This window comes from Populus euphratica, unplaced genomic scaffold (genome assembly GCF_000495115.2).
Source record: "Populus euphratica unplaced genomic scaffold, PopEup_1.0 scaffold6.1, whole genome shotgun sequence".
NCBI classification, from domain to species: Eukaryota; Viridiplantae; Streptophyta; class Magnoliopsida; order Malpighiales; family Salicaceae; genus Populus; species Populus euphratica.
This window is the reverse complement of record NW_011499849.1, coordinates 3,830,189-3,856,633: the sequence shown is the minus strand read 5'-3', so window position 1 is coordinate 3,856,633 and position 26,445 is coordinate 3,830,189. Positions and strand designations below refer to the sequence as shown.

At 33.5% G+C, this 26,445-nt stretch overlaps 4 protein-coding genes across 7 annotated transcripts; 3 read left to right on the top strand and 1 right to left on the bottom strand.

Moving 5' to 3' along the window:
- Positions 1–887: 887 nt before the first annotated feature.
- LOC105120745 (Cox19 family protein (CHCH motif)) lies at positions 888–3,266 on the bottom strand. 3 transcript variants are annotated; one of them, XM_011019101.1, is made up of 3 exons: positions 2,994–3,266; positions 1,925–2,001; positions 888–1,386 (listed from the first exon to the last, which is right to left on the bottom strand). In XM_011019101.1, exons 1-3 carry the CDS (start codon positions 3,091–3,093, stop codon positions 1,369–1,371), a joined length of 195 nt encoding a protein of 64 aa, XP_011017403.1. In that variant the 5' UTR covers positions 3,094–3,266; the 3' UTR covers positions 888–1,368. The 3 variants fall into 3 exon arrangements, with proteins under 3 accessions (XP_011017403.1, XP_011017404.1, XP_011017402.1); XM_011019102.1 differs by having other exon boundaries at positions 888–1,383; XM_011019100.1 differs by having other exon boundaries at positions 888–1,769; positions 2,994–3,160.
- A 3,844-nt stretch (positions 3,267–7,110) lies between these two features.
- On the top strand, positions 7,111–13,036 carry LOC105120744 (uncharacterized protein At1g28695-like). Its single transcript, XM_011019099.1, has 3 exons — positions 7,111–7,383; positions 7,469–7,867; positions 12,334–13,036. Exons 1-3 carry the CDS (start codon positions 7,216–7,218, stop codon positions 12,862–12,864), a joined length of 1,098 nt encoding a protein of 365 aa, XP_011017401.1. The 5' UTR covers positions 7,111–7,215; the 3' UTR covers positions 12,865–13,036.
- A 728-nt stretch (positions 13,037–13,764) lies between these two features.
- Positions 13,765–18,770, top strand: LOC105120743 (nucleolin-like). Of its 2 annotated transcripts, none has more exons than XM_011019097.1 (12): positions 13,765–14,226; positions 14,796–15,421; positions 15,507–15,596; positions 15,698–15,937; positions 16,471–16,692; positions 16,809–17,103; positions 17,195–17,508; positions 17,626–17,735; positions 17,822–17,922; positions 18,024–18,097; positions 18,185–18,284; positions 18,473–18,770. In XM_011019097.1, exons 1-11 carry the CDS (start codon positions 13,959–13,961, stop codon positions 18,281–18,283), a joined length of 2,439 nt encoding a protein of 812 aa, XP_011017399.1. In that variant the 5' UTR covers positions 13,765–13,958; the 3' UTR covers position 18,284; positions 18,473–18,770. The 2 variants fall into 2 exon arrangements, with proteins under 2 accessions (XP_011017399.1, XP_011017400.1); XM_011019098.1 differs by having other exon boundaries at positions 13,769–14,226; positions 14,859–15,421.
- Positions 18,771–22,784: 4,014 nt separating this feature from the next.
- On the top strand, positions 22,785–26,146 carry LOC105120742 (uncharacterized). The gene is made up of 5 exons (XM_011019095.1): positions 22,785–23,406; positions 23,745–23,843; positions 24,347–24,391; positions 25,187–25,324; positions 25,587–26,146. Exons 1-5 carry the CDS (start codon positions 23,026–23,028, stop codon positions 25,923–25,925), a joined length of 1,002 nt encoding a protein of 333 aa, XP_011017397.1. The 5' UTR covers positions 22,785–23,025; the 3' UTR covers positions 25,926–26,146.
- The last annotated feature ends 299 nt before the right edge of the window (positions 26,147–26,445 follow it).

The following is a 26,445-nucleotide window of genomic DNA, read 5'->3' as shown; positions in this document are numbered from 1 at the left end:
TAACTTTTTTTAATGCATCAAAAAAATATCAGAGTTATAAAAAATTATTTGACATTATTATCATACCCTACTCAACTTAGTATGAATAATGGTTTAGTTTAAATTCTTAATCAAAATTAACTTTTTTCCATGCAAAAAAAAAAATATCAGAGTCATAAAAAATTATTTGACATTATTATCATACCCTACTCAGCTTAACAGGTCAAACTTAAAAAATTTTAATTTAATATAATTTTAAAACTAAACCATGTAAAAATTATTCTAGCATAACTCAATCTATTTGGTTAATTCATTCAAAAATAACTTAGTTAACTTGTAAAAATATATGAGAATGAAATTAATATACGAAAAACCTTTAAATTTAACTTTTGTTTAATCTTGATTTAAAAATAAATCATGTGAGAATTACTTTAATATGATCTAATTAACATAATGTAAAAATAACTCGAATAATTATTAAAAAAAGGTTAAAGAATGAAATTGAAGGAAAATAAAAAGGGAATTGGAAAGAAAAAAAAAGTAGAAGGGTTGAATTGATAAAAAAAAAATCTCTATAAAAAATCTCAGTATATTTAAGAGGAAAAAACAAGATTTGAAGGAAAAAATCTCATCATGTCAAAGTTCTTTTCCGATAAGAAACAAACAAGAAAATACATATAGATTTTAGGACATGTTCTGGACAGGTTCGTAGTGGATAAGTGCAAGGCTATATACTTTGCTGGACACGAAGCCACTGCTATCACAGCTTCATGGTGCCTAGTGTTATTGGGCTACTCACCATGAATGACAAGCTCGTGATCTAACGGAGGTGATTGAAATCACCTTCCAGATGCTGACAGGCTTCGAAACATCAAAACTGTAAGTGATGCTAACTACATGCAAGGAAATTCAACCAAGTCTTTGTCTGAATTTCTACTGTTGACTTTCAACAATTTACAAGCAGCTTATAATGGCAATCCAAGAGACGATGCGCCAATACCCGCCTGTGGTGTTTGTGATCAGATCCTTCCAAGATATAAAGTTCAAAGACATGACAATCCCGAAAGAAATGAACATTCAAATTTCAATCCCAATACCGCAACTGAATCCTGATCTATGGGGGCCTGATGCTCACCAGTTCAATCCGAAAAGATTTGCCAAGGGAATTCCATGGGCTAGCACAAATCCCCAGGCATAATGTCGTTTGGGGTGGTGCTTGCATCTGTGCAGGTCAACACTTTGCATGGCAGAAATGAAGGTTATTTTATTACTCATCATGCCAAAGTTTAGCTTCTCATCTCACCAGCATACCATCATTCCCCACAGTCCAGGCTGGTTGTGCATCCTTGGGACGGTGTTAGCCTCCATATTAGAAGAGTACCTTGACATTCAAGCTTTGAGCAACTTCTGTGAGGAAATTAAGACAATTCTTACATTGTTTTGTCAAATAAATTGCATTCGGACATGCATAAATTCATAATGCAAGCATTCTTTGAATCCGATGCTTGGTCGTTTATCTCTGCTATCGTTCAATGAGGTTATCAATTCATAGCCTTATGCAGCACATGTTGCAATTATGCAAATACGCAAGCACGTTATTTGAACCTCACTCTATTCCCTGACATAGTTTGATAATTATAGTTAGAATCCAACAGCTTACAAGGCTAGCTCTATAAACAAAATGGGGTCAGCACAGGCATGATTTCCCATAAGATAATCCTTTGGATCACCACAAGCAGATTTCATGAAAAGAAGGAGCGGCTTTTATTGCGTTCCAACCGAGCTTCTCTCTATTAAGACAAAAATATAGAATAACATAATGTATATATTAAGAAAGTTTGATATACAGAAGAAAATACAACCCTCACATCATTTCATGTATTTATTTGTTGAACCTGTTTCTTAATAAGAGTATAAACCTTTAAACATTAGAAAAAAACGATACCTCCTTTTTCTTGCATTCCTTGTAGACATCAAAATGCTCTAGACATTTGCTTTTGTCCGAGCCAAACTCTTCCAAGCCTGAATAAAGAATTCTTCCTGTAAGTTGAGACTATAGTATTTTGGCTGAATGCGTTTTACAAATAATGAAGAAATTCTTGGAAATGTATACAGAGCAATAATCTAAAGCTAATTTGAATCAAGAAAGCTCCAATGTGCCTCCACCAAGCAAATAAACCACAGCTAACAGTTATACAGCGTTTTCCTTTTGTTTATCATCTAACTTTATGAAAGCTCATTACAAATTAACCAAGCAATCCCTCCAATTTAACCATAATCGGAACTTCTAGTGAGCTCATACACAACACGACCATTTAGATGTTACGGTTCCCCATTGCTCAGTACACACTAAAATTCACTACTAAATCACGAGTGTCCAACTCCATCTACTAGAAGGAATAACAAGGTACACATAATAAAGGATTTGCAGTACTAACTAGCACATGCTGCACCAGTCTGCAACAAAGTAAAGCTCGACCACAGCTGGGACACAACATACACTTTCAGATCGATATAGGGCATCCTAGCAGGTAGATGCTGCAAATTAAAAGTAATATAATTTAAACTTCGCTTTTTTAATCCCTTCAACTCAAAATGACATCCCAACAGCATATTTCAAGACACACATCTTCTACATTTTTCACTTGGCATAGCTTATGTAATTATCTGGGACGCTACCAACTGGATGTGATTCTAGTTTTGGGTCAAAATATGATTTACTTAACAGGGGTTCATTAATGTGCTTCGAAATATAAGCATCAAGCCAATCCAAGAACAAGCTCTCATTCCCAATCCCACACCAAAAATAAGATCAGTCAATAAATCTTAAAGGAAAAGGATCCAAGATAGAACCTACAATCATACTGTTCAAAGTCAGACATATACATGCAAAATCAAGTATAAAAGATGCATTCTTGAACGTTAAACATGCAGTAAAAAAGCAAAGCCTAAAAAAGAAAAAAAAAGTAAAGTATCAACACAGAGAAAATGGGGGGAGGGAGTTGTTGCTTTACATTTGAGAGAGGCAGCGTGCTGCTGGTAACATTGAGAGTCTGCGAATCTTGCAGAACTTGGGTGTGGAGGTGTTGCTGCTGCTGCTGCTTTTGATTCCATTTTTTATTTTAGCTTCCCTGCCCTTCTTGCCTCCTTCCGCTCGGTGAATAAAATCTGATGATTTATTAATTACATATGTTCTCTAAAGCGAACTGTCGTTCGATTATGCCCCAGCCGACAACGTGATCTGCCAGGACAGATTCAACGACCTACTGGTGTCGACGAAATATCACAGGAGAAGAGCTCAACCGAGAGGTAATATTCAAATAAAAATAGAAGAGATGTTTTTAATTACTCTTAATATATCATTTTTATATTTTTTTTAATTGAGGATATGAATTTTTAATTTTTTTTTGTTCGAGGACATTGATTTTTTTTTTCAAAATTTTTAATCAACTACTTTCATTAATTTTTATATTATTTAATGACATGTTATTTACTCTTAAATAGTATTTTGAGTTTCATTTTATATCAATCAAGTACATTAACATTAATTGTGATACATCAACGTTTTTTTATTTTTTAATATGTCTATTTTAGTAAAAATACCCTCTAAAATAATATTATTTTTTTGATAAATAAAGATATTTTAAAAAATTAGAATAAACCATTTAAGGTGTAAATTATTTTTATCGGTAAATTATCTACATAAAAACTAAAAAATATTTTATATTTGACCAGTTATTGATATAGCTAAAGTGTCTCTGTGGAACAAAATCTATAAAGATAATTCATTGAATTTTTTAATTGTCCTTTTAAAGTTACTTGGTGCTAATAACAATTTAAGTTAAGTGAATGAATATTCATAAAGTAAAAAATAAATTTAGGACACTATACAGTATAAACAATGAGAATATATACGTCGTAATATTAAATTTAACTGACAACATTTGAGAAAATGATATTTCTCGAGTTAGGCTAAGAAATCACATCCGCACAGAGGAGAGAGTGAGAAAATTTTCGGGAAAATATGAGGAGGTGATAATAGTTATTTTTAAAAATGTGTTTTTTTAGTAGTGTGTAAAACTATATTTTTTTTTAGTTTTAGAAAAAATTATTTTTAATAATAATATTAAAATGATCTGAAAATATTCAAAAATAATTTATTTTAAAGCAAATAACAAAATAAAATAAAATTTAAGTTTTTTTAAAAAATATTTTTAAAATAAAATAAATAGGAAAAAACATCTGGCAAACTTAGCTCATGAAGAAAAACCTGTATTATTCATCCAATTCAATAAATCACATGACATCAACAATTAAAATAATTAGAAATTATTAAAAATATATAAATTTAATGATTTTTTAAAAATAAATTAATTTTTAAACATGATTGAAAACAAAATACCAAATAAACACGAAGTCCCTTGTTACTAGACGCTCTCGTGTCATTTCAGTTGAACACAAATTTAATCCCTTTGTCGGAATGTTATTTTATAGTTAGAGGGGTCAATTTGGTAAAGACATGAAAAATCTCTCTGTCTACAGCCTTTAATTGTAAAGTGAAACCACTTCTGTCGCGTGGACCCGCCACTTCAACCCGCTAATCATGCACTAATGATTTGACTTTTCAGCTTTCTTCCATCATCGAAGAAGTTCCATGTAGAGTTATTTTGCATAAAATAAAGGAGAAACATGGCTTTATGCAAGTGAGTAGCGACTAGGGTGTAAATATTATAAAATTTATTCTACACCTAGCTCAAGTTATGTATTTTTATTAAATATATATATATATATATATAATATTTATGTTTTTAATTCAAATTAATAAACACACAAATATATATATAATCTTACTATTTAATACATATGTGTATGCTTCAAATATATATTACTATGTTAATTTTTTATTAAATAACATATAATAGTAGTAAAATGGATAATATATATACACACTGGAAACCTAATGAATAGAATATAAATATTTAATTTTTTTACTTTGAATAGTATATTAAGAGTCTTTTTGTTTAAAGTATTTTTTATTTGAAAATTTATTAAAATAATATTTTTTATTTTTTTTTAATTTATTTTTTATATCAACAAGAAAATAAATTATTTTTAACAAAAAAATAAAATTTTTAAAAACACGATTCTAAAACAAGCACTAAGTATGAATATAAAAAACCTTGGTCTGTAGAAATTCATTTTCATCCCTGCATAAAACTTCTCTAGTTCAATGCAGCATGGTGACCGAGGGCAGTGGAGTGGAAATGATCCCAGGACCTCGTCTTTAACAAGAGGCACCCTCTCCCCTTACGGCAATTTCGGCACTCCTTTATTATATTGTAAGGGGATGATTGATCTATGGTGTTTTTGTCAGAAAACCAACAAGACGCTAGACTTTCCGGGCCACTTGTTGTAAAAGGACTTTACATTAAGGTTGTCGGCTTTGTTTTGTTATATTCTAGAATGGCAAGTTTATTTTATTTTAGTTTAAAAAACAGAATAAACTAATATATTTTATTTTATTTTTAATCTTAGCTTGTTTTGTATATTCTGTCCAAATTCTGATTGGAATGTTCTAGTTACGTTTCAGTCAATTATTGTGTCTTTTTTGCTTTATTTCTTTTTAAATATTATATAGTTGTCATGGTATCAATCTCATCTTCTAATTTGATTACTAGATTGATATTTATTAGTTTTTTATTTTTTTTATTAAATATTTTATAATTTTATAATTCAACAATAAATTTATTAAAAAATAAATTTTATAATTATTTTAATTTATTTTTTTAGACAATTATGATTTCATAATCTAATTACAAATTAGAAAAATTAATTCAATTCAATCAAATATATTGCCACATTGATATTTAAAAAAATATATATATCATTTTAAATTTTTTCAAGTCAAATTAAATTTTTATTAGTTGTTTAGGTTTCTTTGTACTCATTAAATTAATCGGGTTATATCAGTTTAATTTTTATTTTTATATTTATTTTTAAAATTTAAATTAAATAAATTTATATATATTACAGAAATGGCACGCTAAACCCTTCAAATCCAAAATATATTTTTCCAATTAAAAAAGCAAGACGCCAATAGCTTGCTTTAAATGTTTCTTGACGTTAATTTACAGTTTATTATTGTTTAGTTGCAAGGCTCTATCAAATAAATATTTACATGTAAGACAAAAACAAAAACCGTAAAGTGGTTATAAAATATTCATTAAACTTATTTGTTTTCCCACATAAAAAAAATAATGATTGCTTGAAAAATAAACAATTGCCAGTGGGTCTCTGAACTCGATTATAATGAACTAGGAACCAAAGCTAATATAAAAAAACTCATCTACGCAACTTCAAGTTTTTAGCGAGTAATTAAAAGACGGCCTAGCCACCGCAGAAGGTTTGCGCTGATATTTTATATACATAACCAAACCCTGTGCAGGCAGGCATCAGCCTGTTGTATACCCTTTTATGCAGAAACACACGGTGGAAACCTCTACCTAGGCCTCAATCACACTTGATATTTTATTCTAGTATGTTTGAAAGTCCAAATACATACATCGGATACAATGAACTTATAATCCAATGGATCCATTCAACTCTTAATATAACGTCTTTCATTCATATTAAAGACGAGAATTTAATCTGTAACATACTGTGAATATGCAGACTAGCTAGTTAGTTCGTTTTTCTTCTATAAAAAATAGAAATAGTACTATTTATTTTGCTCCTACAGTGGCTAAAAGTTCATTTATCTGTGCCAAGGGTGAGTTAAGAGAGCAAATTAATAATTTTCTTCCATGCAAAGCTTAATCCCTGGTGTAAATCCCAGACTTACAAATTAAGCAAGGATATACACTAGTAAATAAATATTTAATCAGAAGATAAAGGAGATATCGGATTACTGTAATTTACCCAAAAGAAACGACGTGGTTTCTTCAAACTGGGGCTTGACTATTTTATTTCCTTCCAGCCACGCTTGATTTCTGGAATTCCGTATCCAGTTTTGGCTTGCTTACCGTATTAAACTATAATTACAAGTCAGAGAACCTGGTATGTTTCGTGTACATGATGCATGGCCGTATATTCCACCTTATATGTAAATGACCATTCTGCCCTACACACCTAACCTCTCCTCTTCTCTCTGTCTTCGGTAAATCACACAGCTGACCCTTGATAAATTATACCAAACCTTTCATTATCTTTAACAAAGAAAAGAAAAAAAAGCCCGACATGATCAATATGGACTCCTCAAAGAACTCTCTTGGAAATATAGCACTCGTCTTAATTCTCTTTGCCGGTGTCCTTTACCTTTGCACCTGGTCGTCTGCCTCACGATCAAGCCCTTTATTATTCTCGTCTCGAAGATCATCTAACCATTGGCCATCTCACTCACAATCTGTAAGTATTCATCTATGTATGTTATATAGCATAGTTTCATATGGTTTTCCTTCGCCGTAGAATCGCTTATTTTTTCTGGTCACAGGAAATGAAAAGGTTGAAGTTTCCAATAGACGAGCTTGAATTGGCTTTGGAGAAGGCCTCAACTCCAAACAAAACAGTGATTATAGCTGTTGTTAACAAAGCTTATGTAGACCAAACTATTCATGCTGAAACAACAATGCTTGATCTTTTTCTCGAGAGTTTGTGGCTAGGAGAGGACACTAGGCCACTTCTCGATCATCTACTCTTAGTTGCTGTCGATCAAGTTGCTTATGAGAGGTGTTTGTTCAAGCGGCTAAACTGTTACAAGCTGGAAACGGAAGGTTTGGGTCATTTTGGAGGGGAAAAGATCTTCATGTCACAAGATTTTCTCAAGATGATGTGGAGAAGAACCCTTTTGTTGTTGGAAGTTCTCAAGCATGGATACAACTTTATTTTCACGGTACGTTTCTTGCTAAGCTCCATTGATTTCTGTGTTTTAGTTTGACTGTTACTCGGCTATCATTTCTTGTCGGCAGGTAAATTAAAGGCTACATAATTTTAATTAAGTAATCTGACCTAATTTAGGAAAAAAAGTCATTAGAGGAGCTGAGTCATGGTGTTTGGGGCCATATGTGGCATCATGAACTACGTGCCTCCTCTACTGTCAATTTATGAAAATTTTACTTTCCTACGACTGATATGACTTTGTTAAAGAACAATAATCTCGTATTTATTTAATCTTTTTGTAGTTTTATAAAAAATAATTCATATTTTTTTAATAATAATTGAAGTTATGTTATTAATAAATTAAAAGTATGTACTTTTAAGCTTCTGCCAAGAACAAGTCACCTAAAAGGATCTCACCTTTCCTATCACCTTTCACACCTATCTACCCTTTCCTAATTTTTCCTCCACCAGCACTGAAACCAGCCGCCCCAACCCGCCAGCCTGAAATCATTGTAGCCAGACGAACTAGCCGACGCCATCAAATCAGCTGAGAACCCGCAGCTGCCCTGCCTCCCCCTTCCTCCTTTCAACCCAGGCCCTCAAACAGACCCGATCTCCTCCTGTTCACATGATAATTCTTTATTAAAAAAAAAAACTTGGGTTCACATGAAAATTTAGGTCCATGGATTGCCGTCCCTGACACGGAGGTCACCCCGAGTCTTGTATTGGGATTTAGTTTTTCTGTCTATTTGAACTGAAGTTTGGTGGCTCGTCGGGGACCCAGTTTTCCGCCGTGTCATTTTCATGGAGGAAATAGAGAGAGAGAGAGAGAGAAGATTTTTCACGTTTTTGGGTTGAAAATCTTTTCCAAGAGAGAGAGATTACATGTATCAAATGAAAAACATGGTTTGTTTTCATTTTTAAAAAAAATAAAAAGCCTTCATGATATGATGTAAGAAACCTCAATTCACCTTGAGGATTGCATAGGGGCAATCATTCTTGCGGTGACTATCTTCAGTGGATCACAAATTATTCCCGTGGGACTGCTCCTGCCTACAGCTTTAATATCTTTTAGTAAATTTTTAAAGTATTTTTATTTAAAAATATATTAAACTAATTTTTTTTTATTTTTAAAAATTTATTATTAACATTAATATATCAAAATAATTTATTTTTTAAAAAAATAAATAAATATTTTAAAAAATACAAAAACAAACTAACTATATAAATACAATGATTATGATAGCACCATTAAATATGGATTACGGTATCATCTTGAGAAGAACGTGAGGAAGATGCGGCAAATTAGGCACTGTTTAATTGCTTTGATACTTCTTGAGATTTTTTTTCTGCAACCAATCATTTGACATTATTTGATTGTTCAAGAAAAAAAAAGATTGTGTCTAGCTAGCATATAGCCACGATTCATAATCTTATTGCTTGCCGGAATTTCTTAAATTACACAAAGAAATTGTCTATTCTTTTATAAAAATAATATGTTAGTTGAGATATAAATCATGACATTCTAGATTTAAATTTAATTTTTTTAAAAATAATGTTAAATAATAAAATTTTAAAAAATTACCAAAATAAAAAGTAACAATTAGAAAATTATATATCAAATTTAATAGGAAAACGAAGCCAGAGATAACGAAATTATAAAATAAAATTAATTTTAAAAATTATCTCAAGTAAAATAAGTAATAAAAAAATAAAAAAATAAAATTAAAAAGAAAAATAAAATTAAAAAAGTTAAAATTGAAAACGAATGTTAATTTTATAAATTATTCAAAATAAAATAAATAATAATTAGAAAAACACAAACAAAATTAAAGAGTCATTTTAAAATTTTAAAGAGCAACACAAAAATTAAAGATAAAAGAAAAACTAAAAAGAAATAAAGTTATTGGAGCAAAATCTAGTAGTCTTTAACAACACATCATCTCTCATCATAGTATGGGTGGTAGGACGATTTAAATGTTGTTATAGAATACAATATTTCACCACTGAAGGACCTCATTGACTCTACATGTATAAATACAAAAATATATTTTTTTATTAAAGTTATAGAAAATTAAAATTTTAAAAACATCCTAATCATTTTAGTATTTTTCATAAAAAAGGATAAAAACACTCATAAATCAAGCTTTATTTTTTTTAATCTAGAGATTCAATGGTTTTTTTTTGTACATGATAAAATTAAAAAGACATGGTTTCCCCTTTAAATTTAACAATGACAGATGGAGTATTATAAATTCTCTTAATTATCCTTAATAACAAGTTTTTTGGTTTTATTTCTAAGGGCGAAATGTGTACCTCACCCTAAAACTCAAATAAAGACATCCATTTTCTTCACATTTTCGTTCGGATTCCTTGTCTTTTATTCTTGTTCTTTAACAAATTAGCTTAAATTGACATACAATTTCATCCTATAATTTTCTCTGTGTTCTTGGTATTTTGTAAAGAAATTATAGTGTATTTTATATTGCAAATCCTTTATATTTTCCAGGTCTTGTTTATTTATAAGAAAATATTTTTTTAAAAAAATAGTTTTATGTTTTCACTTTCTAAAGGCAAAATGTATATTTCACCCTAAAACTTGATGTTTTTATTTTAATTTTATTTTTTTTAATTTTATTCTTTAACAAGTGATCTTAAACTAGTCTTCAATTTAATCCTATAATTTCCTCGTGGTTGGTTATTGGTGTTTTGTAAGGAAATTCATAGTACATCTTATATTGTAAATCCCCCATATCTTTTTAGTGTTTCACTTAGTACTTGCTTGATGTTATATTAGCTATTGCTTTTTAAATTGTTTTAGTTTATAAATATATTAAATAATTTTTTATTTTTTAAAATTTATTTTTAATATTAATATACTAAAATGATTGAAAATATAAAAAAATAATATAAAATAAAAAAATTATTTTTTAAAATACTTTTACAGCAAAATAACAAATTCATGATAATTTCCCTAATCTCATAGTTGGAATTATCATTTCGCATTCTCTTGCATACAAATCTTCAGAGCTGAGAAGAGTGCTGCCTTTTTTGCTCCCGCTTACCTGGAGAGGCTTCTCCCACAAATTAACGCACAGGGCAAGTTTGGAAAGACTCCTGTGTAAAATTATTGTGACTGAGATTAATATTTATTTATTTTTTAAATGTAATTTTTTAAAAACAAGTAAATATAATCTCTATCACATAATATCTATTTGTTTCTAGGATTTAAAATTCAAAATAACTTTTAATAAAGTTTAATAAAATTGCACTTGCTATATTTTTTTAAGTAAGTCAAAGATGCAATATATGACTTTTAAATTATGCTATTTTTTCAATTATTTCTCCAACTATATTATTTTCCCAATATTTTACTTTGAAAGATAAAAATCATTTCGTCCGTCTCCATTTTAGAATATTTAAATTTACCATTGCTTTTCTACCTCGTCCCCATCAAAACAACGCTATTTTCTCCCTCGTCCCCATCAAAACAAGGCTAGTGAAGAAAGTCCTCCTAGCCATTCGGCACTTGACTTCATCTCTTTTTATTTTTAAAAATAAAATATAATATTAAAAAACAAAGTATATCTTCATCCATATGAATCATAAAACTATAAAATAAAGTTTAAACTTAAAAACTATACATAAAATTATAAAAATCTTTCATGAAGGATAAAATTATAACTCTGTAAAATAAAATAAAAATATTAAAATACATTAATTTATCATGTCAAAAAATCATTTTAATTTAAGAGTTTAAACTCTTACGTGAGGTTCTATGATATAATTTATATTATTTTTTAATATACCTTTTCAAATGAAAATCTCTTGAATTTGAAACTTGTATAAACTTACATTATCTTATCTTTAATTTTTATCAGTAAATGAGGATGGAGACATTCGAACTTGTGACCGTTTGATCATCAAAGCACTAATACCACGTTAAAGATATATCTCAATTCAATAGTTTAAGCTCTTAAATAAAATTAAAGAATATAATTTATATTATTCTTTAATATATCATTTATCTTTATATTTATTTTTTATTGAATCAGATCGTATAATATTGGACTCTCTATAAACCTTATAAAATTACCATCTTATTCCTGATTGGATTTAAAGCATTGAGATTGAGTCTGCATACACGATAGTCTCGCCGATGATAGTTTCTTCAGGTCTGGATTTGTAAATTGATGAGAATTTTCATAGTTTAAACTCTGGCAGTAAAGCATGCAAGTTAACCCATCAAGTAGAAATCTAATCACAGGTTGTTCATGACAGTGACTTCAAGGTCCTTACCATTGCAATTTCTGATGGCATCGAGTGATTTTATCAACTGAAGTGGTTTTTTTGCTTAATTTTATGCTATGCTAGTCAAACAGCACAGCATGATTTTGAAGTTTTGTTTACCATTTGAAAACTTCGACAATTTGTTGAAATTTTAGTTTTGCTAACGAATGATTTGAATTCTGGTGACAGGATACTGACGTTATGTGGCTCAGGAATCCATTTTCAAGGCTAGGCATTTATAACGAAAGTGTGGACCTGCAGATCAGCACCGATTGGTTTAATGGCGACCCACGCTCAGAAAAAAATGCCATCAACACCGGGTTCTACTACATCAGGTCAAACAATAAGACCATCTCATTGTTTGATGCATGGTATGGCAGAAAAGACAATTCCACAGGCAAGAAAGAGCAAGATGTGTTCTTTGACCTAATGACGGAGGGCATGTTTGGGCAACTGGGCCTTCAGGCAAGGTTCTTGGACACCGTCTACTTCAGTGGGTTTTGCACAGATAGCAAGGATATCAAGGCGGTGATCACTGTCCATGCCAATTGTTGTCGGAGTATAAAGGCCAAGGTTAAGGATTTAACTGCTGTTCTTCGTGATTGGAAGAAGTTCAAGGCAACAAGTGTTAAAGCAGCTGCAGCTCGTAGTAATATAACTGTGCCTTTCAGGTGGACAGGACATTTTGGATGTTGGGATTCTTGGAAAACTAAAGTTTAGTTTCAGGTTCCTTCTGCTTTTCATTGGAGGAAAACACAAACACAAACACAAACACAAACACAAAAACAAAAGGCCAAAGTCTATTGTAGATCTTTAATGAACTATAACCCCGTCTTTGTACTATGATATAATTAGTTAATTAATTAATTAATCATCATTTTTAAAATATCAATTTGTACTTTAATATCAATTTTATATTAATTTTCTATTTATTTTAAATAACCATCGATGATGCAATATTGGATAGAGCACGTGACAATGGCATGTTTTTACACCCCTTAACTATACAATTTATGCTTTTCCTGTCCTTTATCAAGCACATAACATAATTAGCTAATTATATTTTTTATGACATATTATTAAATCAATATATTTTACTGAAAAAGTTATTTTTTATTATAAAAATTACCTTAAAAGTACTACAAACACTACAATCATGATTCAACTGAAATCTAGTAGAAACTCAGGTCTTATCCTTGTCTGCAATCCTTGATCTAACACATAAACTTTCAAAGTGAATACAAATAATATCACAGGGGATGATAATCTAACTTAACTTGATTTATTATCATCCTTACCAATCAACAAATAATTATCAAAAGATAATTATGAATTCATTATGTGAATAAATTTTTGTTTTTATTTTTAATTATTTATTGTATATTATTATGAACAAAATATCGGGATTTTTTATGAATCGAAAAGAGAAAAACATGAACAAGTAAAAGAAAAGAGATGAAAAAAGAGGCATTCAATTAGGTATTCAAGGTTAGGAATCAAAGTGTAACGTTTCTAAATCCTTAGGGACTAAAAGAAACGTTTATCCTTTTTAAAGAAACACATAAGTTCAATCCAATTACATATCTCCACGTGCCGCACATTAAACACCCGCACGAGCACCAAACTCCGCTTCAACACTTTATCATTCACATATAAATTAAGACCTAGGGTTTTCAAAATCCCCAATTTTGTTCTCCCGTTGCCTTTGGATTTGGGGTTTTTATCTTCGAAATTCGTGAATTTTTGGCTATTTTGGAGATCATCTGGGTTTTTTAACGGAAATCTGGGTATTTATATTAGTCCATCTATAAACAATGCCTCCACGGGCGGTAAAGAGAGGAGCGGCGGCGGCAGCTGGGAAGAAGAGAACGTTGAGGAAGGGGCCGAGTCAGCAACATCGGGAAGTGGCGGAGGATATGTTGAATTTGGAGGTGAAACCGACGGCGGTTGATGAGAAGCCCGTGGTCGTGGAGGAGGAGAAGAGCGTGTTTGTTGAAGATAAGTTAGTTATTGATGAGAAGAAAGATAGAGAAGGTGAGATTGAAGCGAATTTGGTCGCCAATGAACCGACTTCTTTGAAAAGTAAGTGTTTTTGTTTCTGATTGTTTTTGTTTGGTTTGGATCTAGTGAAATATAAGTTTGTTGTGTGTTTGGCTGTGTATTTGTTTCTTAGAATTTGTGAAAATTTGTGTCCTTTCCAGAATCTAATTGGATTTGAGGTCTTAATCGAGTGCTTGCTTTGTTGAAATTTGTTAAAATCTCTCTTTTTAGTGTAACGATTCTTAATTTGATTAAGATGGGGATTTATTGGTATCTTTGTTTGATAATAATTGTTTAGATTTTCTGGTAATAAAACGTTTGGGTTGATTGTTTATCAATTTTATGTTATGTATTCTATTATCATTAAAACCGAACAAAATAGACATGAAAATCTATATTGCTTCATTTTTTTTTTTGCTGCTTTAGTCAGAATTGGTGTTATTTATATTTAGTGGTGTTTGTCAAATTTGAAGTTAAAAATTATTTAGGTTACAAAAGGAAGTAACCAAGTTCCTCAGGGTATTAATTTGTTGAGAGAGTATCTAACCATGGAAGGATTCAGGGTTATACGGAATATTTCTTAATAAAGTGGGTTATATTTTTGTTTGAGGATAGTGGAGGATTTGAGTGTTTCATGGCTGGTCTGGATCACGTACCTTTTTTTGTTATGGCAGAAGAAGAAGAGGGCAAGGAATCTGTAGATGAGTATGAAAAAGATGAGAGGTTAGATTTTGATGATAATGAGCCTGAATATGATCCTGAAGAATATGGTGGGGGGGATTATGATGATAAGGAAATTGAACAGGAGGATGTTCAGGAGGTGGAAGATGAAGTGGAGGAAGAACATGAGGAGGAGAATGTTGGTGAAGAGGAACAAGGTGATTTAGTAGAGGAGGAATTGGAAGAGGATCCTGAAGAACATGAGGGTGAAGAGGATGATGAGCATGCTGGTGAGGAGGTAGAGCATGCTGAAATGGCTGATGTGGAGGAAGAGGACGAGCATCATGAAGTGTTCAAGGAGAGGCGTAAGCGGAAGGAGTTTGAAGTATTTGTTGGGGGTTTAGACAAGGATGCTACTGAGGATGATCTTCGGAAAATATTCAGCCGTGTTGGTGAGGTTACTGAAGTCAGGCTGATGATGAACCCCCAGACTAAGAAAAACAAAGGGTTTGCATTCTTACGCTTTGCAACTGTTGAACAGGCAAAACGAGCTGTGACAGAACTCAAAAACCCAGTGGTAACTTTTTGTTCATGTGAAATTTTGGAATATCTAGTAAGTTCGCATCACTACTTACATATGTAATTTAATGACTGAATTCCAGATCAATGGGAAACAATGCGGTGTTACTCCAAGTCAGGACAGTGACACCCTTTTTCTGGGTAACATTTGCAAGACATGGACTAAGGAAGCTGTAAGTATATAGCGTCACTGTCAAGCATCAAGTTTTCCTCAGCAGTGATTATTGAGAGTTGTCATTTTCCTCACACTTTTGGTTGTTGACTGTGGTTCCAGTTGAAAGAGAAGTTGAAACATTATGGAGTTGAGAATGTTAAGGATTTGACCCTGGTAGAAGATAGCAACAATGCGGGAATGAACCGGGGATTTGCGTTTCTTGAATTTTCTTCTCGTTCGGATGCCATGGATGCTTTTAAGCGTCTTCAGAAGAGAGATGTTTTATTTGGAGTTGATAGGCCTGCAAAGGTGTCTTTTGCAGATTCCTTCATTGACCCTGGTGATGAAATCATGGCACAGGTAAAAATTTACTTAACTGCAATGCTAAACTGTAGATTTCACCTGTGGCTGTGTCAGCTGTATGTAATTCTCTGTATGCCACAGCATATGGTGCTGTCCATCTTGGGTGGTAGTAACTGCATTCATTTGTAGCCTTTGCGCTAAGCGAGGAAGGATTGATGTGCGCCAAGGGCAAGTTTGTACTTAATGCCACCTATGATGGATTGAGCAGTGGATCATACTTCTCTTGATATCTACATGAGATTTGTTTTATACAGTACAGTGTGATGTATCTATGCAATTTTAGTCTGTCCTCGGTGAAGATCAACGGGGTTCATGCAGGGTGGTCTTTTGCATTCTTCTTTTTAGTTTTATATTCTGATCCTATCTGACTGTGTTTGTATTTGATGCCCTTTTGGCTGCCACAGTTACTGTGGCAGCGAGAGAAAATGAGGCACAAGAGTGCTTAGGTGCTTACATGGTGGTGTACATGTACACATAATGTATTGTTTTAACTTTAGAATGGTTCAACTAACTTTATTGTCTAAGTTCAGGTGAAGACTGTGTTTATTGATGGCCTGCCTGCCTCATGGGATGAGGATCGTGTTCGGGTACTTTTGAAGAAATATGGAGAGATCGAAAAGATTGAGCTTGCACGGAATATGCCATCTGCCAGGAGAAAGGATTTTGGTTTTGTTACCTTCGATACTCATGACGCTGCAGTGACATGTGCTAAAAGTATAAACAATGCAGAGTTGGGTGAAGGAGACAACAAGGTTTGTCAGTTATTTGGAGGAAATTATGATTGTATTGTATTACTGTGTCATTGCCTTCATATGGTTTGACTTGGTTGCAAATTGCTTTTTATAATCGTGTTGCTTTCACAATTCAGGCTAAAGTTAGGGCCCGCTTATCAAGACCCCTTCAGAGGGGAAAAGGAAAGCATCTAAGTCGTGGAGATTTCCGACCTGGGTATGGAGCTAGTAGAGTTGTCAAGGGTCCATGGGTTCGTCCTATGCCGCATAGCTACTCTACTCGTCCAGTCAGAGGAATTGCAAATCGTGCTCCACCTTTCAGTCTAAAGAGTTCTACAGGATTGAGAGAGAGACGTCCTCCCGTGATGTCCATGCCAGCAAGAAGCAGACCTCTGGCTCCGCCTTCTAGGTCCTTTGAGAGAAGACCACCTCGTATGCTTCAATTTTACTATTACACTGGCTGGTTTCTCTTACTGGATGTATTAATGCTTAAGTGTTACCTCTTGTTTTGCTCTTTTGAAAGCTCCATCTTATGCAAAGAGCTTGAAGAGGGAATATGGTCGGCGTGATGAGCCTCCTCCTTCAAGGAGCAGACCTGCTGTAGATTATGATCCTAGGTCTATCCCTGAGAGACGCCCATCTTATAGAGATGAATATTCTTCTCGTGGTACCAGCTATGCTGATCTTCCCAGAAGTACATCTCGCATGTCTGCAAGGAGAGCTTATGCCGATGATGGCTATAGTCAAAGGTATGAGAGGCCTCCTCCAAGTTACCGTGAAGGGCATGGCCGTGATTATGATTCTGTTGCTGGTTCAAAACGTCCATATCCGGCTATGGTAAGTTTCAATGTTGACTTTATGCTTGATGATGATGCAACATTTCTATCCTCTATCCCATTTATCATCAAATCTAAGTAATAATGAAAGTGTTATTGATGTGTTATACAATTCAAGGATGATATTCCTCCTCGTTATGCTGATGCTGGTGTGCGCCATTCGAGGCCTCGTTTGGACTATGAACTTGGTTCTAGTGCTTCTCAATATGGGGATGCATATGGTGATAGGTTTGTTATATTCCTTTTTTTCATTGTTGCTATGAAATATCCCTGCATTATTGTGGTAACTTGTCCTTTCCTATTGTGATTGGTAGACTTGGGAGATCTGCTGCTGGATATGGGGGCAGCAGAAGTTCTATTTCCAGTCAGGATTCACACGGGATGTATAGTAGCCGTCAGGGCATGGGTTATGGAGGTGTGTTTTTAGTTGCTAATAAATTAATATGAATAGCATGTTATCATTGAAATTTTAGTACTATACATAGTGATTATACTCCAATATGAAATTATTATCAGGTTCTTATGGAGGCAATGATGGTGGAATGTACTCATCAAGCTATGGCGGTGATTACATGTCTCGTAGTGGTGATGTATGCCCTTCACCCTTTCTCAACATAAAGAATGCTGACTTTAGTATTTTATGTATCTAACACTTTTTTTCTGCACTTCAATGGCAGGTTGGTGGTAGCTCTTACTCGTCAATGTACTCCAGTCGTGGAGGCATGGGCAGCAGCAGCAGCTACATGGGTACTGGTAGCTCAGGATCATACTATTAGTGTGAGTAGAACTGCTCCTTTTATGTCATTTCATTTTATGAAGCACCCAAGGAATTATATAACCACTGTGTCTTCATGTTTTTCCTGGAGATAATGGTTTCTGAAGATATTGGCTTGTTATTGATTGCTAAGAGACATAGTTGGTCAAAAAAATAGCCTATGGTCACGAGTTATTTCTTTATGGAACAGATTTGAGATGACAAAGAGGCTGCTATAGTGCTTACATGCTTACAGTTTTGGCGGATGTTGTCAAGTGTAATAGGCCTCTATAGTGGTGGAAAAGGATGAGCTTAAAGTTCTGTAGAATGAAAAGGTCTGCTTTTGTTCAAGTTTTTTTAGATCTGCAGACTGGATATTTATCAAGTCTCAAGTCCAAGCTGTAAGGAAACTCCACCTGTTTAGGAATGGAAATAAGAATGCTTTGGTATGATATGTATGAATTTGACCTTTTATTCTCTTTAAGTTCTCCATCTCATGGATATTGGGAGTTTTTGCTGCATCTTCTACTTTAGTGGACAGCCTAAGAGACTGATGACTTATGTGGGAATGGCAAGGAATTTGGCCCTTTTCCTATGTTAAATTCATTGGAAAAGCTTTGAAATAAGACTTGGAAGGCATTTAGTTGTGTTTGTACCATGCCACAGCCATATGTTTCGCTTAATGGGCATAAGCAGCATCTAAATGAAACTAATGCAATACATTAAACTAGCATAATCACAAAGCAAACGTTTTTGGAACTGTGGTGCCTCAAGCTATTTATGGATCTCTAACTAATGGTCTAGCTCTATTACTGGTGGCTGCGGTCATTGCCAAATGTACATGGTTTACATCAGGGTCGTTTCATTGCACGCCGCTTTACAAAAAGGACTAATGTCCCCATTGTCCTGATGGCCGGCACCCCTATATGATATGTTTTTACTTTGGAAGTGTTTCTAAGATGCAATGGAAAGCTGAACGTATTATCAAGAGTGTGTGGACTTTGTGAAACATCTTTGTTTGACGTGTTGTGTAAAAACTGGGCTTTGTGTTTCTTGCATTTAGTTTTGCTTTGTCAAGCATTGGAATATGTTATACATGGAGTATGTTTGGCAACAAGATGGTTTGTTTATGATAGAAGCTTTTTCTGTCACCAGCAGTAAAATCATAATGCTGCAACTGACAGACATTTGCTATTTTATTTTCACTGTCTTTGCTTGATAAAAAACCACCTGTTGCTGGGCTCTTCTGGTTTATTAAAGTTAATATAGGTTTGACACCAACTGCCTGATTTGGTGGTGAAAGAAAGGAAATTTGATTCACAAGTGCTTGGTGCTTTTGTGGGATAGTTGTGGTTTAGGTCCTTGCAAGCGGATTTCATTTCTCAGAAACCAGTACAGCTCAACAATACTTGGTTGGAGTTTCTTTTGAATTTAATCGATGTTCAGTTTACTATGTTGGGTAATGCTTTGGTAGTTGAAATGAGAGGGGTAGCTGTTTCGGTAGGTTATGGTGGAATTCATCTTGCTGAATAGATAAGGTCTTTTGGACAGGCTTGAGTTTTCATCACCCTTGAGATTGCATTTTGCTGTTTTGTAAAGCAGGTGAATAACCGAGATAAAAGAAGCCTACTCAGCATGAAAAACCAGATTTACTTGTTTACTTTTCTTGAGGATGCCTGTTGCAGCCCTTCTGAGATCTTCAGTGTCAATTCCTTGTTGTGATATTGGCTCGAAGATAAGTGTTACATATGTATATGCAGAGTGAAAGATCTCTCATCAGGATAGTATAGATTCCAAAAGGAAATAAGATTCCTGTGGTGAGGAGGCTGTCCATGAGGATGATTTTAATTTTTCATGTACGTCATGTGTGGTGGCCCTTCTGAGGGGTCGGGTATTTTTCTTTTCATCTAGCAACGATCTTGGATGGTAGGTTATTTGCTTGTTTTGTAGAACTGGTGTCGGGGTTTGCCTTTATAATTGGAGTCTCTCTGGGTTGCGCTATTTTCATTTGAAGCAATTTTGAGCAACTCTTCTCTTGTGCCAACAGAAACCAAGTTTCAATCTTCGTTATGAATCAAATGTAAGTTCTTTGCTCTTCGTCTGAATTTTTAGGGTTTCCCTGTAAATCGGTTTGATTCCATTCTGATGTTGTTTTGGATAAACAAGCTCTCTGGCATTACCTCATTTCATGCATTGGTTGACACTTGTTTTGCTACTAGTAAGATACCTGAGGAATGTATTGTAGAAACCTCTTGAACTTTTTTTTTATATCATCGGCTTTATAATATGGTAGTTTGCATCTAGTGACTGCCGATGTTTCAAAACATGTCTTGTGGCTCTAGTCTCGCTGTGCTCCCGCTTGCTCAAACAGTGTCTAAGGGAGAATTGATCGTGTTGTTGAAACGTTTCAACTTGGATCGGAAGCTGGCATACCAGCTCATTACAGATTTCATGCTGGCTTTTACTCGAATTTATTTCTTCATCGTTTCACGCCAGAAAAAAAAAGCACTAAAAACAGATAAAAAGTAGCCAACCGTACAGCTGCCGGCCGCTTTTCCAAGCCTCGGCCTATGATTTGCTTCCACCACAAATAACGATTCTTTGCTGGTGAATGATTCACGATTAAAATTAAATGGATGATTTAGCTCAATAGAGAGTGCTAAGCATCCCCCCCGCCCCGAACATCTATTCTCCGATGAAGGTATTTCAATGTTAATTTAATCTTTAATTTATTTATTTTTGGACGAATTCTCTACATCTACGAAGAATGAGATTCTCAAGTGATTACTGGGTTTCGAATTCAATTAGTCAACAGGGTAAATTTTCTTAGCTAGTTATTTGTCCCTTAAGATTGCATGCTAGTTGGTGAACAATTAAGAGGTTTCTAAAAGCACGAACTATCGTAGCTTCTACGTGATATTGAATTAATACTGCATCTCGTTTCAGCCGAAATAAATATTAAAATCCAGTCATATGGAGCGTAGGCGCGTGCTGGCCAAAGACAACTGGTGCATAGTTCACTCTCATTATTATTAGTGATATTAATTTTTTTTCATTGAGATGGTGTTGTAATTAAAATTTTGAGGTGTTTTGAGATTAAATTTTATTAATTTTTTTCTCTTTCCTTGTTTTAATTGTTCACTTATTTTTTAGTGGTGTATGTTTTCCTTTGATTACTTTGGTGCTAGTATATTTATCTTATAGAATTTTTTTTAAAGGTATTAAGATTGTTATTTTCGGAGTTTTGGTATGTTTATAAAATTTTATTATTTTTTCCTTTTTTTATCTGTTTTCTTCTTGAAATTTGTCACTTTGTTTTACAATTTTTTTAGAACCAACTCTTACGAAGTTTTTATTTTTAACCGTGACATAAATTAGACTATGTTATTTTGACTTTTTTAAATTAACACTTTTTAAAAAAAAAATTAGCAAAATAACAGTGTGGTAAATGTGATAAGAAAAAGCAACATGCAATGTTATTATTAGTGAGGAATGTGACATTTCAAAACTATTGTTAAATGGATTGCTCAAAATATAATGAGAGGAGAGGACAATGAAAAACAAAGAAGAAAAAAATAAATCTCAAAAGCATACTGAAATTCTGGTTATTATACTAGTGATACTATTAAAAAAGATCATTGATGAGATGAGTTTAACAACAATAAGAAAGGTTATCAATGGTTATCACGATGGACCATGTTTTTCGTTCAAAGGTAAGTAAGTAATTACAATTAGGAGATTTAAGAAAGAAAAAAAAAGAAATAAATACATAGAGAAAGAAAAAGATTTTAAAGACACGTCAAAGTTTTAATTATGACACCACCAGTACTAGAGAAAAAATTTCAATAAAAAAAACTTAATGATATCAATAAAGATCATTAATGATAACCGAAATGAATTAGATGTGATATATGATTCACTTGTCTTTGAATGTAAAGCATGATTCATTACAAATCATTGTTGATTATCTTTACTAGTGTATGTTGATTATTTTTATTGGTGTCAGTAGATTTATCTTGTTAAGATTATTTTAATTTTATCGATAATATTATAATAAGATATTTGATGTGTCTTCAACGTCTATATTTCTTTTCTTTTATTAGTTTTTTTTTTATTGTAATTGTTTAATTGTTTTTGAATGAAGAATGCAATCTATTTTTACTTATTTTTCTTGGTTTCTATTTTTACTAGTTATTTTTCTTGGATTTGTCTTGAGATTATTTTTATGATATCATTGAACTTTGTTATTCTTGCAAGTTGTTTTCTTTTCCTCATTATAATTCATGCAATCCATTTAACAATTTCTTTTAAAAGTTTGTTTTCCGTATCCTACAATTTTAAACGTCGCATTTCATTTTTTAATAATTCTAATAATGATACGTACCAAATTGTATTATTTTATTATTATTTTACTAAGTTCTCTTTAAAACAGTGCTAACAAACAAAAATAGTAGCTATTTTGCCAGATCCTCATTTATTTCAAAAACCTTTTTAAATACGTGTTAAAAAAAAATACCAGAGATTTTCATGCCATGAACATTTTTAATAGAAAATTCTCTCTTTCTTTCTTTAAGGGTAAACGTGTCCACAGCAAGCAAGCGTCTCGTTCGATTTGCGCTCCAAACTTCCCTGACAATCTCACGACAAGACAACGAGAAAAAACAGAGTCCTCTGTTTCCATTCTCACCAAATTCCAATAAATCAAGAAACTAATCACGAATCAAATTTAACCGAAACCCCATCCGGGTCTCTTTAAAAATTTAAATGGGTCGCAAGCAAACCTATCAAGGAATCAGTCGTTATGGATTTCCGGTTCTTTTCTCGATGGGTACAATCTCCTGTTGCATGGTCTACCTATGTTTCTCAGCACTGTTTAGACCACCTATTAGTAGTATAGAGTTTTTGGACTCAAGAGTTAGCGATGATTTGAAGCGTGAAGATAGAAATGGAGATTGTTGTAGGGGGATTGAAGATTTGGAGCTGTGGGGTGATGCTGTTAAATGGGGTTCTGAATTTAAAGTCAATTCTTCTAAAGATTGTTGCTTGGCTTGTAAAGGAATGTGCAGTGATGATAGTGGGCCTTGTTTGTGTGATTCTTGGGTGTTTTGTGGAGATAAACTGGCTTGTGGTGATCAATTTGGCGAGGTATGGTCCTTTCCAATTTCATTTTGAGTTTCAAGTTATAGTATTTTTAATGAATTTGTTGTTGATTTCTCTGTCTTTTTTTTTTTTTGTAATTAGAATGAAATGCTGATTCATTTCTGCAATTTTATGATATTTTGCCATCAAAGTAAATTTTAAACACTAGCAGACATCGCCTCTTGTGTGCTAGGCAGAATTTTAAATGAACAGAAAAGCCATGCAGAAAGCGACTTGGTCTGATTGAGAATGGGTTAAAAATGTTTTTTTTTGGTATAATTTGTGTTTAGAGTCGTGTGCATGTGCATGATTCTGAGACATTTTTTTCCTTTTCTTGCTTTTAGTGTTGGCTGAAGAAACAGAAGGATACCTTGGAGCCTGAAAAGCGAGACTCAGGAGATCATGTTATGTGGACTTCTGGAGTTGTTTTTGGGAGAGGAGAGGTACATTACTTAGTGAACGTCTTATGGATGTTGCAATGTTCTCCTAGCTTCAGGTTGAGTACAGTAGCACCTAACACCGATGAGTGTGCATTTTCACAGTTGTCCAAAGGCAACAGCTAAGTACACATCGTGTATTAAAAAATAAAGTGGAAAACGTTGACGATCAATATTCTCAGATATGACAGTAGCTGGATTTGAATGGCAACTCCTTTTGTTTTATTTCTGAAAGTGTAGGAGGATCAAATTATCATCCATGTTGGTTTCCTGAAGAAAATTCTTTGGGCCTTATTTGATTTTTCGTTGGATAATAATCCACCCATATAACTATTAGTTGGTCACATGAAGGACCTCCATTTCTTCATCATCAACACATGGGTGAAATTCTGAAACATATCTGTTAATTCATGTTTCTAGTTTCCACAGCTGTGAGCATTAACATATCTACCTAGAGTTCTCAGTTGCTGATTTGTTGATCATCTTTCATTTTTCCTTTTGCTTATTAGGGCATTGTTGGATTTGAAACGCAATATGGGACATTTCATGTAAAAGTAAGTGTTCATTGACATTCCTGTATGCCTGACCTTTCCTTATATGGTAGCCGCTGGTATGAGTTTCGAACACAACACTCTTCATGCTTCATAACATATGTTTATGATTCCAACCTGCATGATCCTATGAATAATTCAAACATAAAAAGATATGCTTTTATGTTGTCTACTAAATTAGGTGATCAATCCCTTGCAAGATTTCTTGCAATGGCTTATAAATGTTCTCCATTGTTGTTACAAGTTAGAATGAATGGCAGCATATCCAACATAGGAAATTGAAGTTAGTTATGTAAAAAATGCACAACAGTTATACTGTCTCATTATCTTGTAAAACTCCAGCTGATAACTTCCCTCTAAAGCATTAAGATGGCGAAGACCCTCAGTGTTAGGGCAGCTGATTGCAGTAACACACTTATGGTCACCTGTGTGGTGCTTGCTTTCTATTGCTGTTGATGTTCAATTAGAGTGCATGGTAATGATATATACTGGTTTGAGAAATACTGGATATCTGACCTAACATAAAATGCACCAGGCACGCCTATCTCAAACTTGTGTGGCAGTAGGCTCATCTACACTGCTGGAAGCGGGAGAGATACAGTAAAAAGAACAAAAAAATCACCTATTGTTCTGCATGTTTTCTTTGGGTTTATTGCCATCTAAGTAGCTAGTTGAGTATACTGGAAATCATCAAGTCAACTATCATTTGATGTTTGCACATTGCAGCCTACTAAATGGTGTTTTTTATCTTACTCTAGTATCAGCTCTAACCCAGCTTTATTGTGATGCTATGTGCAGCTATTACCTGATTGTGCCCCACATTCTATTTCGTACATTCTTGAGTTGTTGGCATCACGCCATTGCGTGGGTTGCCACTTTTACCGTGCAGAAAGCAGGGGAAAGTCTTGGGATCCTGAAGGAAATCATATTGAACATGTAAGATTTAAATACCAAGTTTTAAGTAGGCCCGTTGAAGAGCCTTGCTGCCTGCCAATTGATAAAGTTCCATGTTTAGCTTGGGATTTCCATAATTTTTGAAAGATTTACTTAGAACAGGAGTGATCTTGACACAAATTGCGTTGGAGTGCTCTTCTCACACAGTATTCTAACAAACCTCATATAACATAACATGCAGGGTAATGTGTTTTTCCGGATTTTGAATTTTCTAACTATAAATCTCCTCACTTGAGCTGTGCAGGCTCCATATGGCCCTCCATTTGCACTAATTCAAGGGACTCTTGGATCCTATGGGACAGTATTTAAGGATATTCCAACAGAGGCTTGCCCTACCATTAAAAGAGGTTCGGTTGCATGGGTTGATTCTGGTCCAGAATTCTTCGTCAGTTTAGCTAACCACAGTGAGTGGAATAAGGCATATACAGTGTTTGGTTTCGTTCTTCCTGAAGATATGGAGATCATAGAGAGAATTGCACAGCTCCCAGCCAGGCCAGAAGTGTGGAGTAATATTAATGTTGTTGTCTTAGAAAATCCAGTCCCATTGCATGTCCGAAGAATCAAGAGAAGTGTCGGAAACTAAAAACCTTAATACGAAGAGAGGCACCAGCTCAAGCGGGTCTTAGTTTTTAGGTGTTTATTGTCATGCACTTCTTTGATTTAGTTTAGATTTTCACAATCGGACTAAAGGGATGATTTGGACCCAAATTTTTGGTAGCTCCTCGTTGTAGTGGATCTATTTTGTACATTAAACAAAGAAAAAGAAGAAGAATTCAAGAAATGAAGGAAGAAATCTATATTCAACAGTGCTGCAAAACAGTTTTTATGTTATCCCCATCTTGGAACTTCATCCAGAGATAGATGGAGAATCTTTTACTCGTCCCATGAGGGTTGATGGTGGTTTACTTCAGCCTGTTTAAATGCCTGTGGCCCTGTGTTGTTGGCTGCTTGTTCTGTATCTTTAAGACAGCTTTACATGGTTTCATTTCGAGCATTGCTGTTTTGTATTTACACACACCGTTCTTGTTACCATCAGGCGAGAATCATGTTCCAATTCGAACTTAGCCTCTATCCTATTGATATATCACTGTCCGAATCCTAAA

Excerpts from the sequence above, each read along its gene's own strand:
- LOC105120745 (XM_011019100.1), bottom strand. The coding sequence starts at position 3,093 with ATGGAATCAAAAGCAGCAGCAGCAGCAACACCTCCACACCCAAGTTCT. Across the intron at positions 2,002-2,993 it reads GCACGCTGCCTCTCTCAAAT|GCTTGGAAGAGTTTGGCTCG; the intron begins GTAAAGCAACAA and ends TTCTTTATTCAG. Across the intron at positions 1,770-1,924 it reads AGGAATGCAAGAAAAAGGAG|AGAGAAGCTCGGTTGGAACG; the intron begins GTATCGTTTTTT and ends TTGTCTTAATAG.
- LOC105120744 (XM_011019099.1), top strand. The coding sequence starts at position 7,216 with ATGATCAATATGGACTCCTCAAAGAACTCTCTTGGAAATATAGCACTC. Across the intron at positions 7,384-7,468 it reads GGCCATCTCACTCACAATCT|GAAATGAAAAGGTTGAAGTT; the intron begins GTAAGTATTCAT and ends TTCTGGTCACAG. Across the intron at positions 7,868-12,333 it reads GATACAACTTTATTTTCACG|GATACTGACGTTATGTGGCT; the intron begins GTACGTTTCTTG and ends TTCTGGTGACAG.
- LOC105120743 (XM_011019097.1), top strand. The coding sequence starts at position 13,959 with ATGCCTCCACGGGCGGTAAAGAGAGGAGCGGCGGCGGCAGCTGGGAAG. Across the intron at positions 15,597-15,697 it reads AGACATGGACTAAGGAAGCT|TTGAAAGAGAAGTTGAAACA; the intron begins GTAAGTATATAG and ends CTGTGGTTCCAG. Across the intron at positions 16,693-16,808 it reads TGGGTGAAGGAGACAACAAG|GCTAAAGTTAGGGCCCGCTT; the intron begins GTTTGTCAGTTA and ends TTCACAATTCAG.
- LOC105120742 (XM_011019095.1), top strand. The coding sequence starts at position 23,026 with ATGGGTCGCAAGCAAACCTATCAAGGAATCAGTCGTTATGGATTTCCG. Across the intron at positions 23,407-23,744 it reads GTGGTGATCAATTTGGCGAG|TGTTGGCTGAAGAAACAGAA; the intron begins GTATGGTCCTTT and ends TCTTGCTTTTAG. Across the intron at positions 23,844-24,346 it reads TTGTTTTTGGGAGAGGAGAG|GGCATTGTTGGATTTGAAAC; the intron begins GTACATTACTTA and ends TTTGCTTATTAG.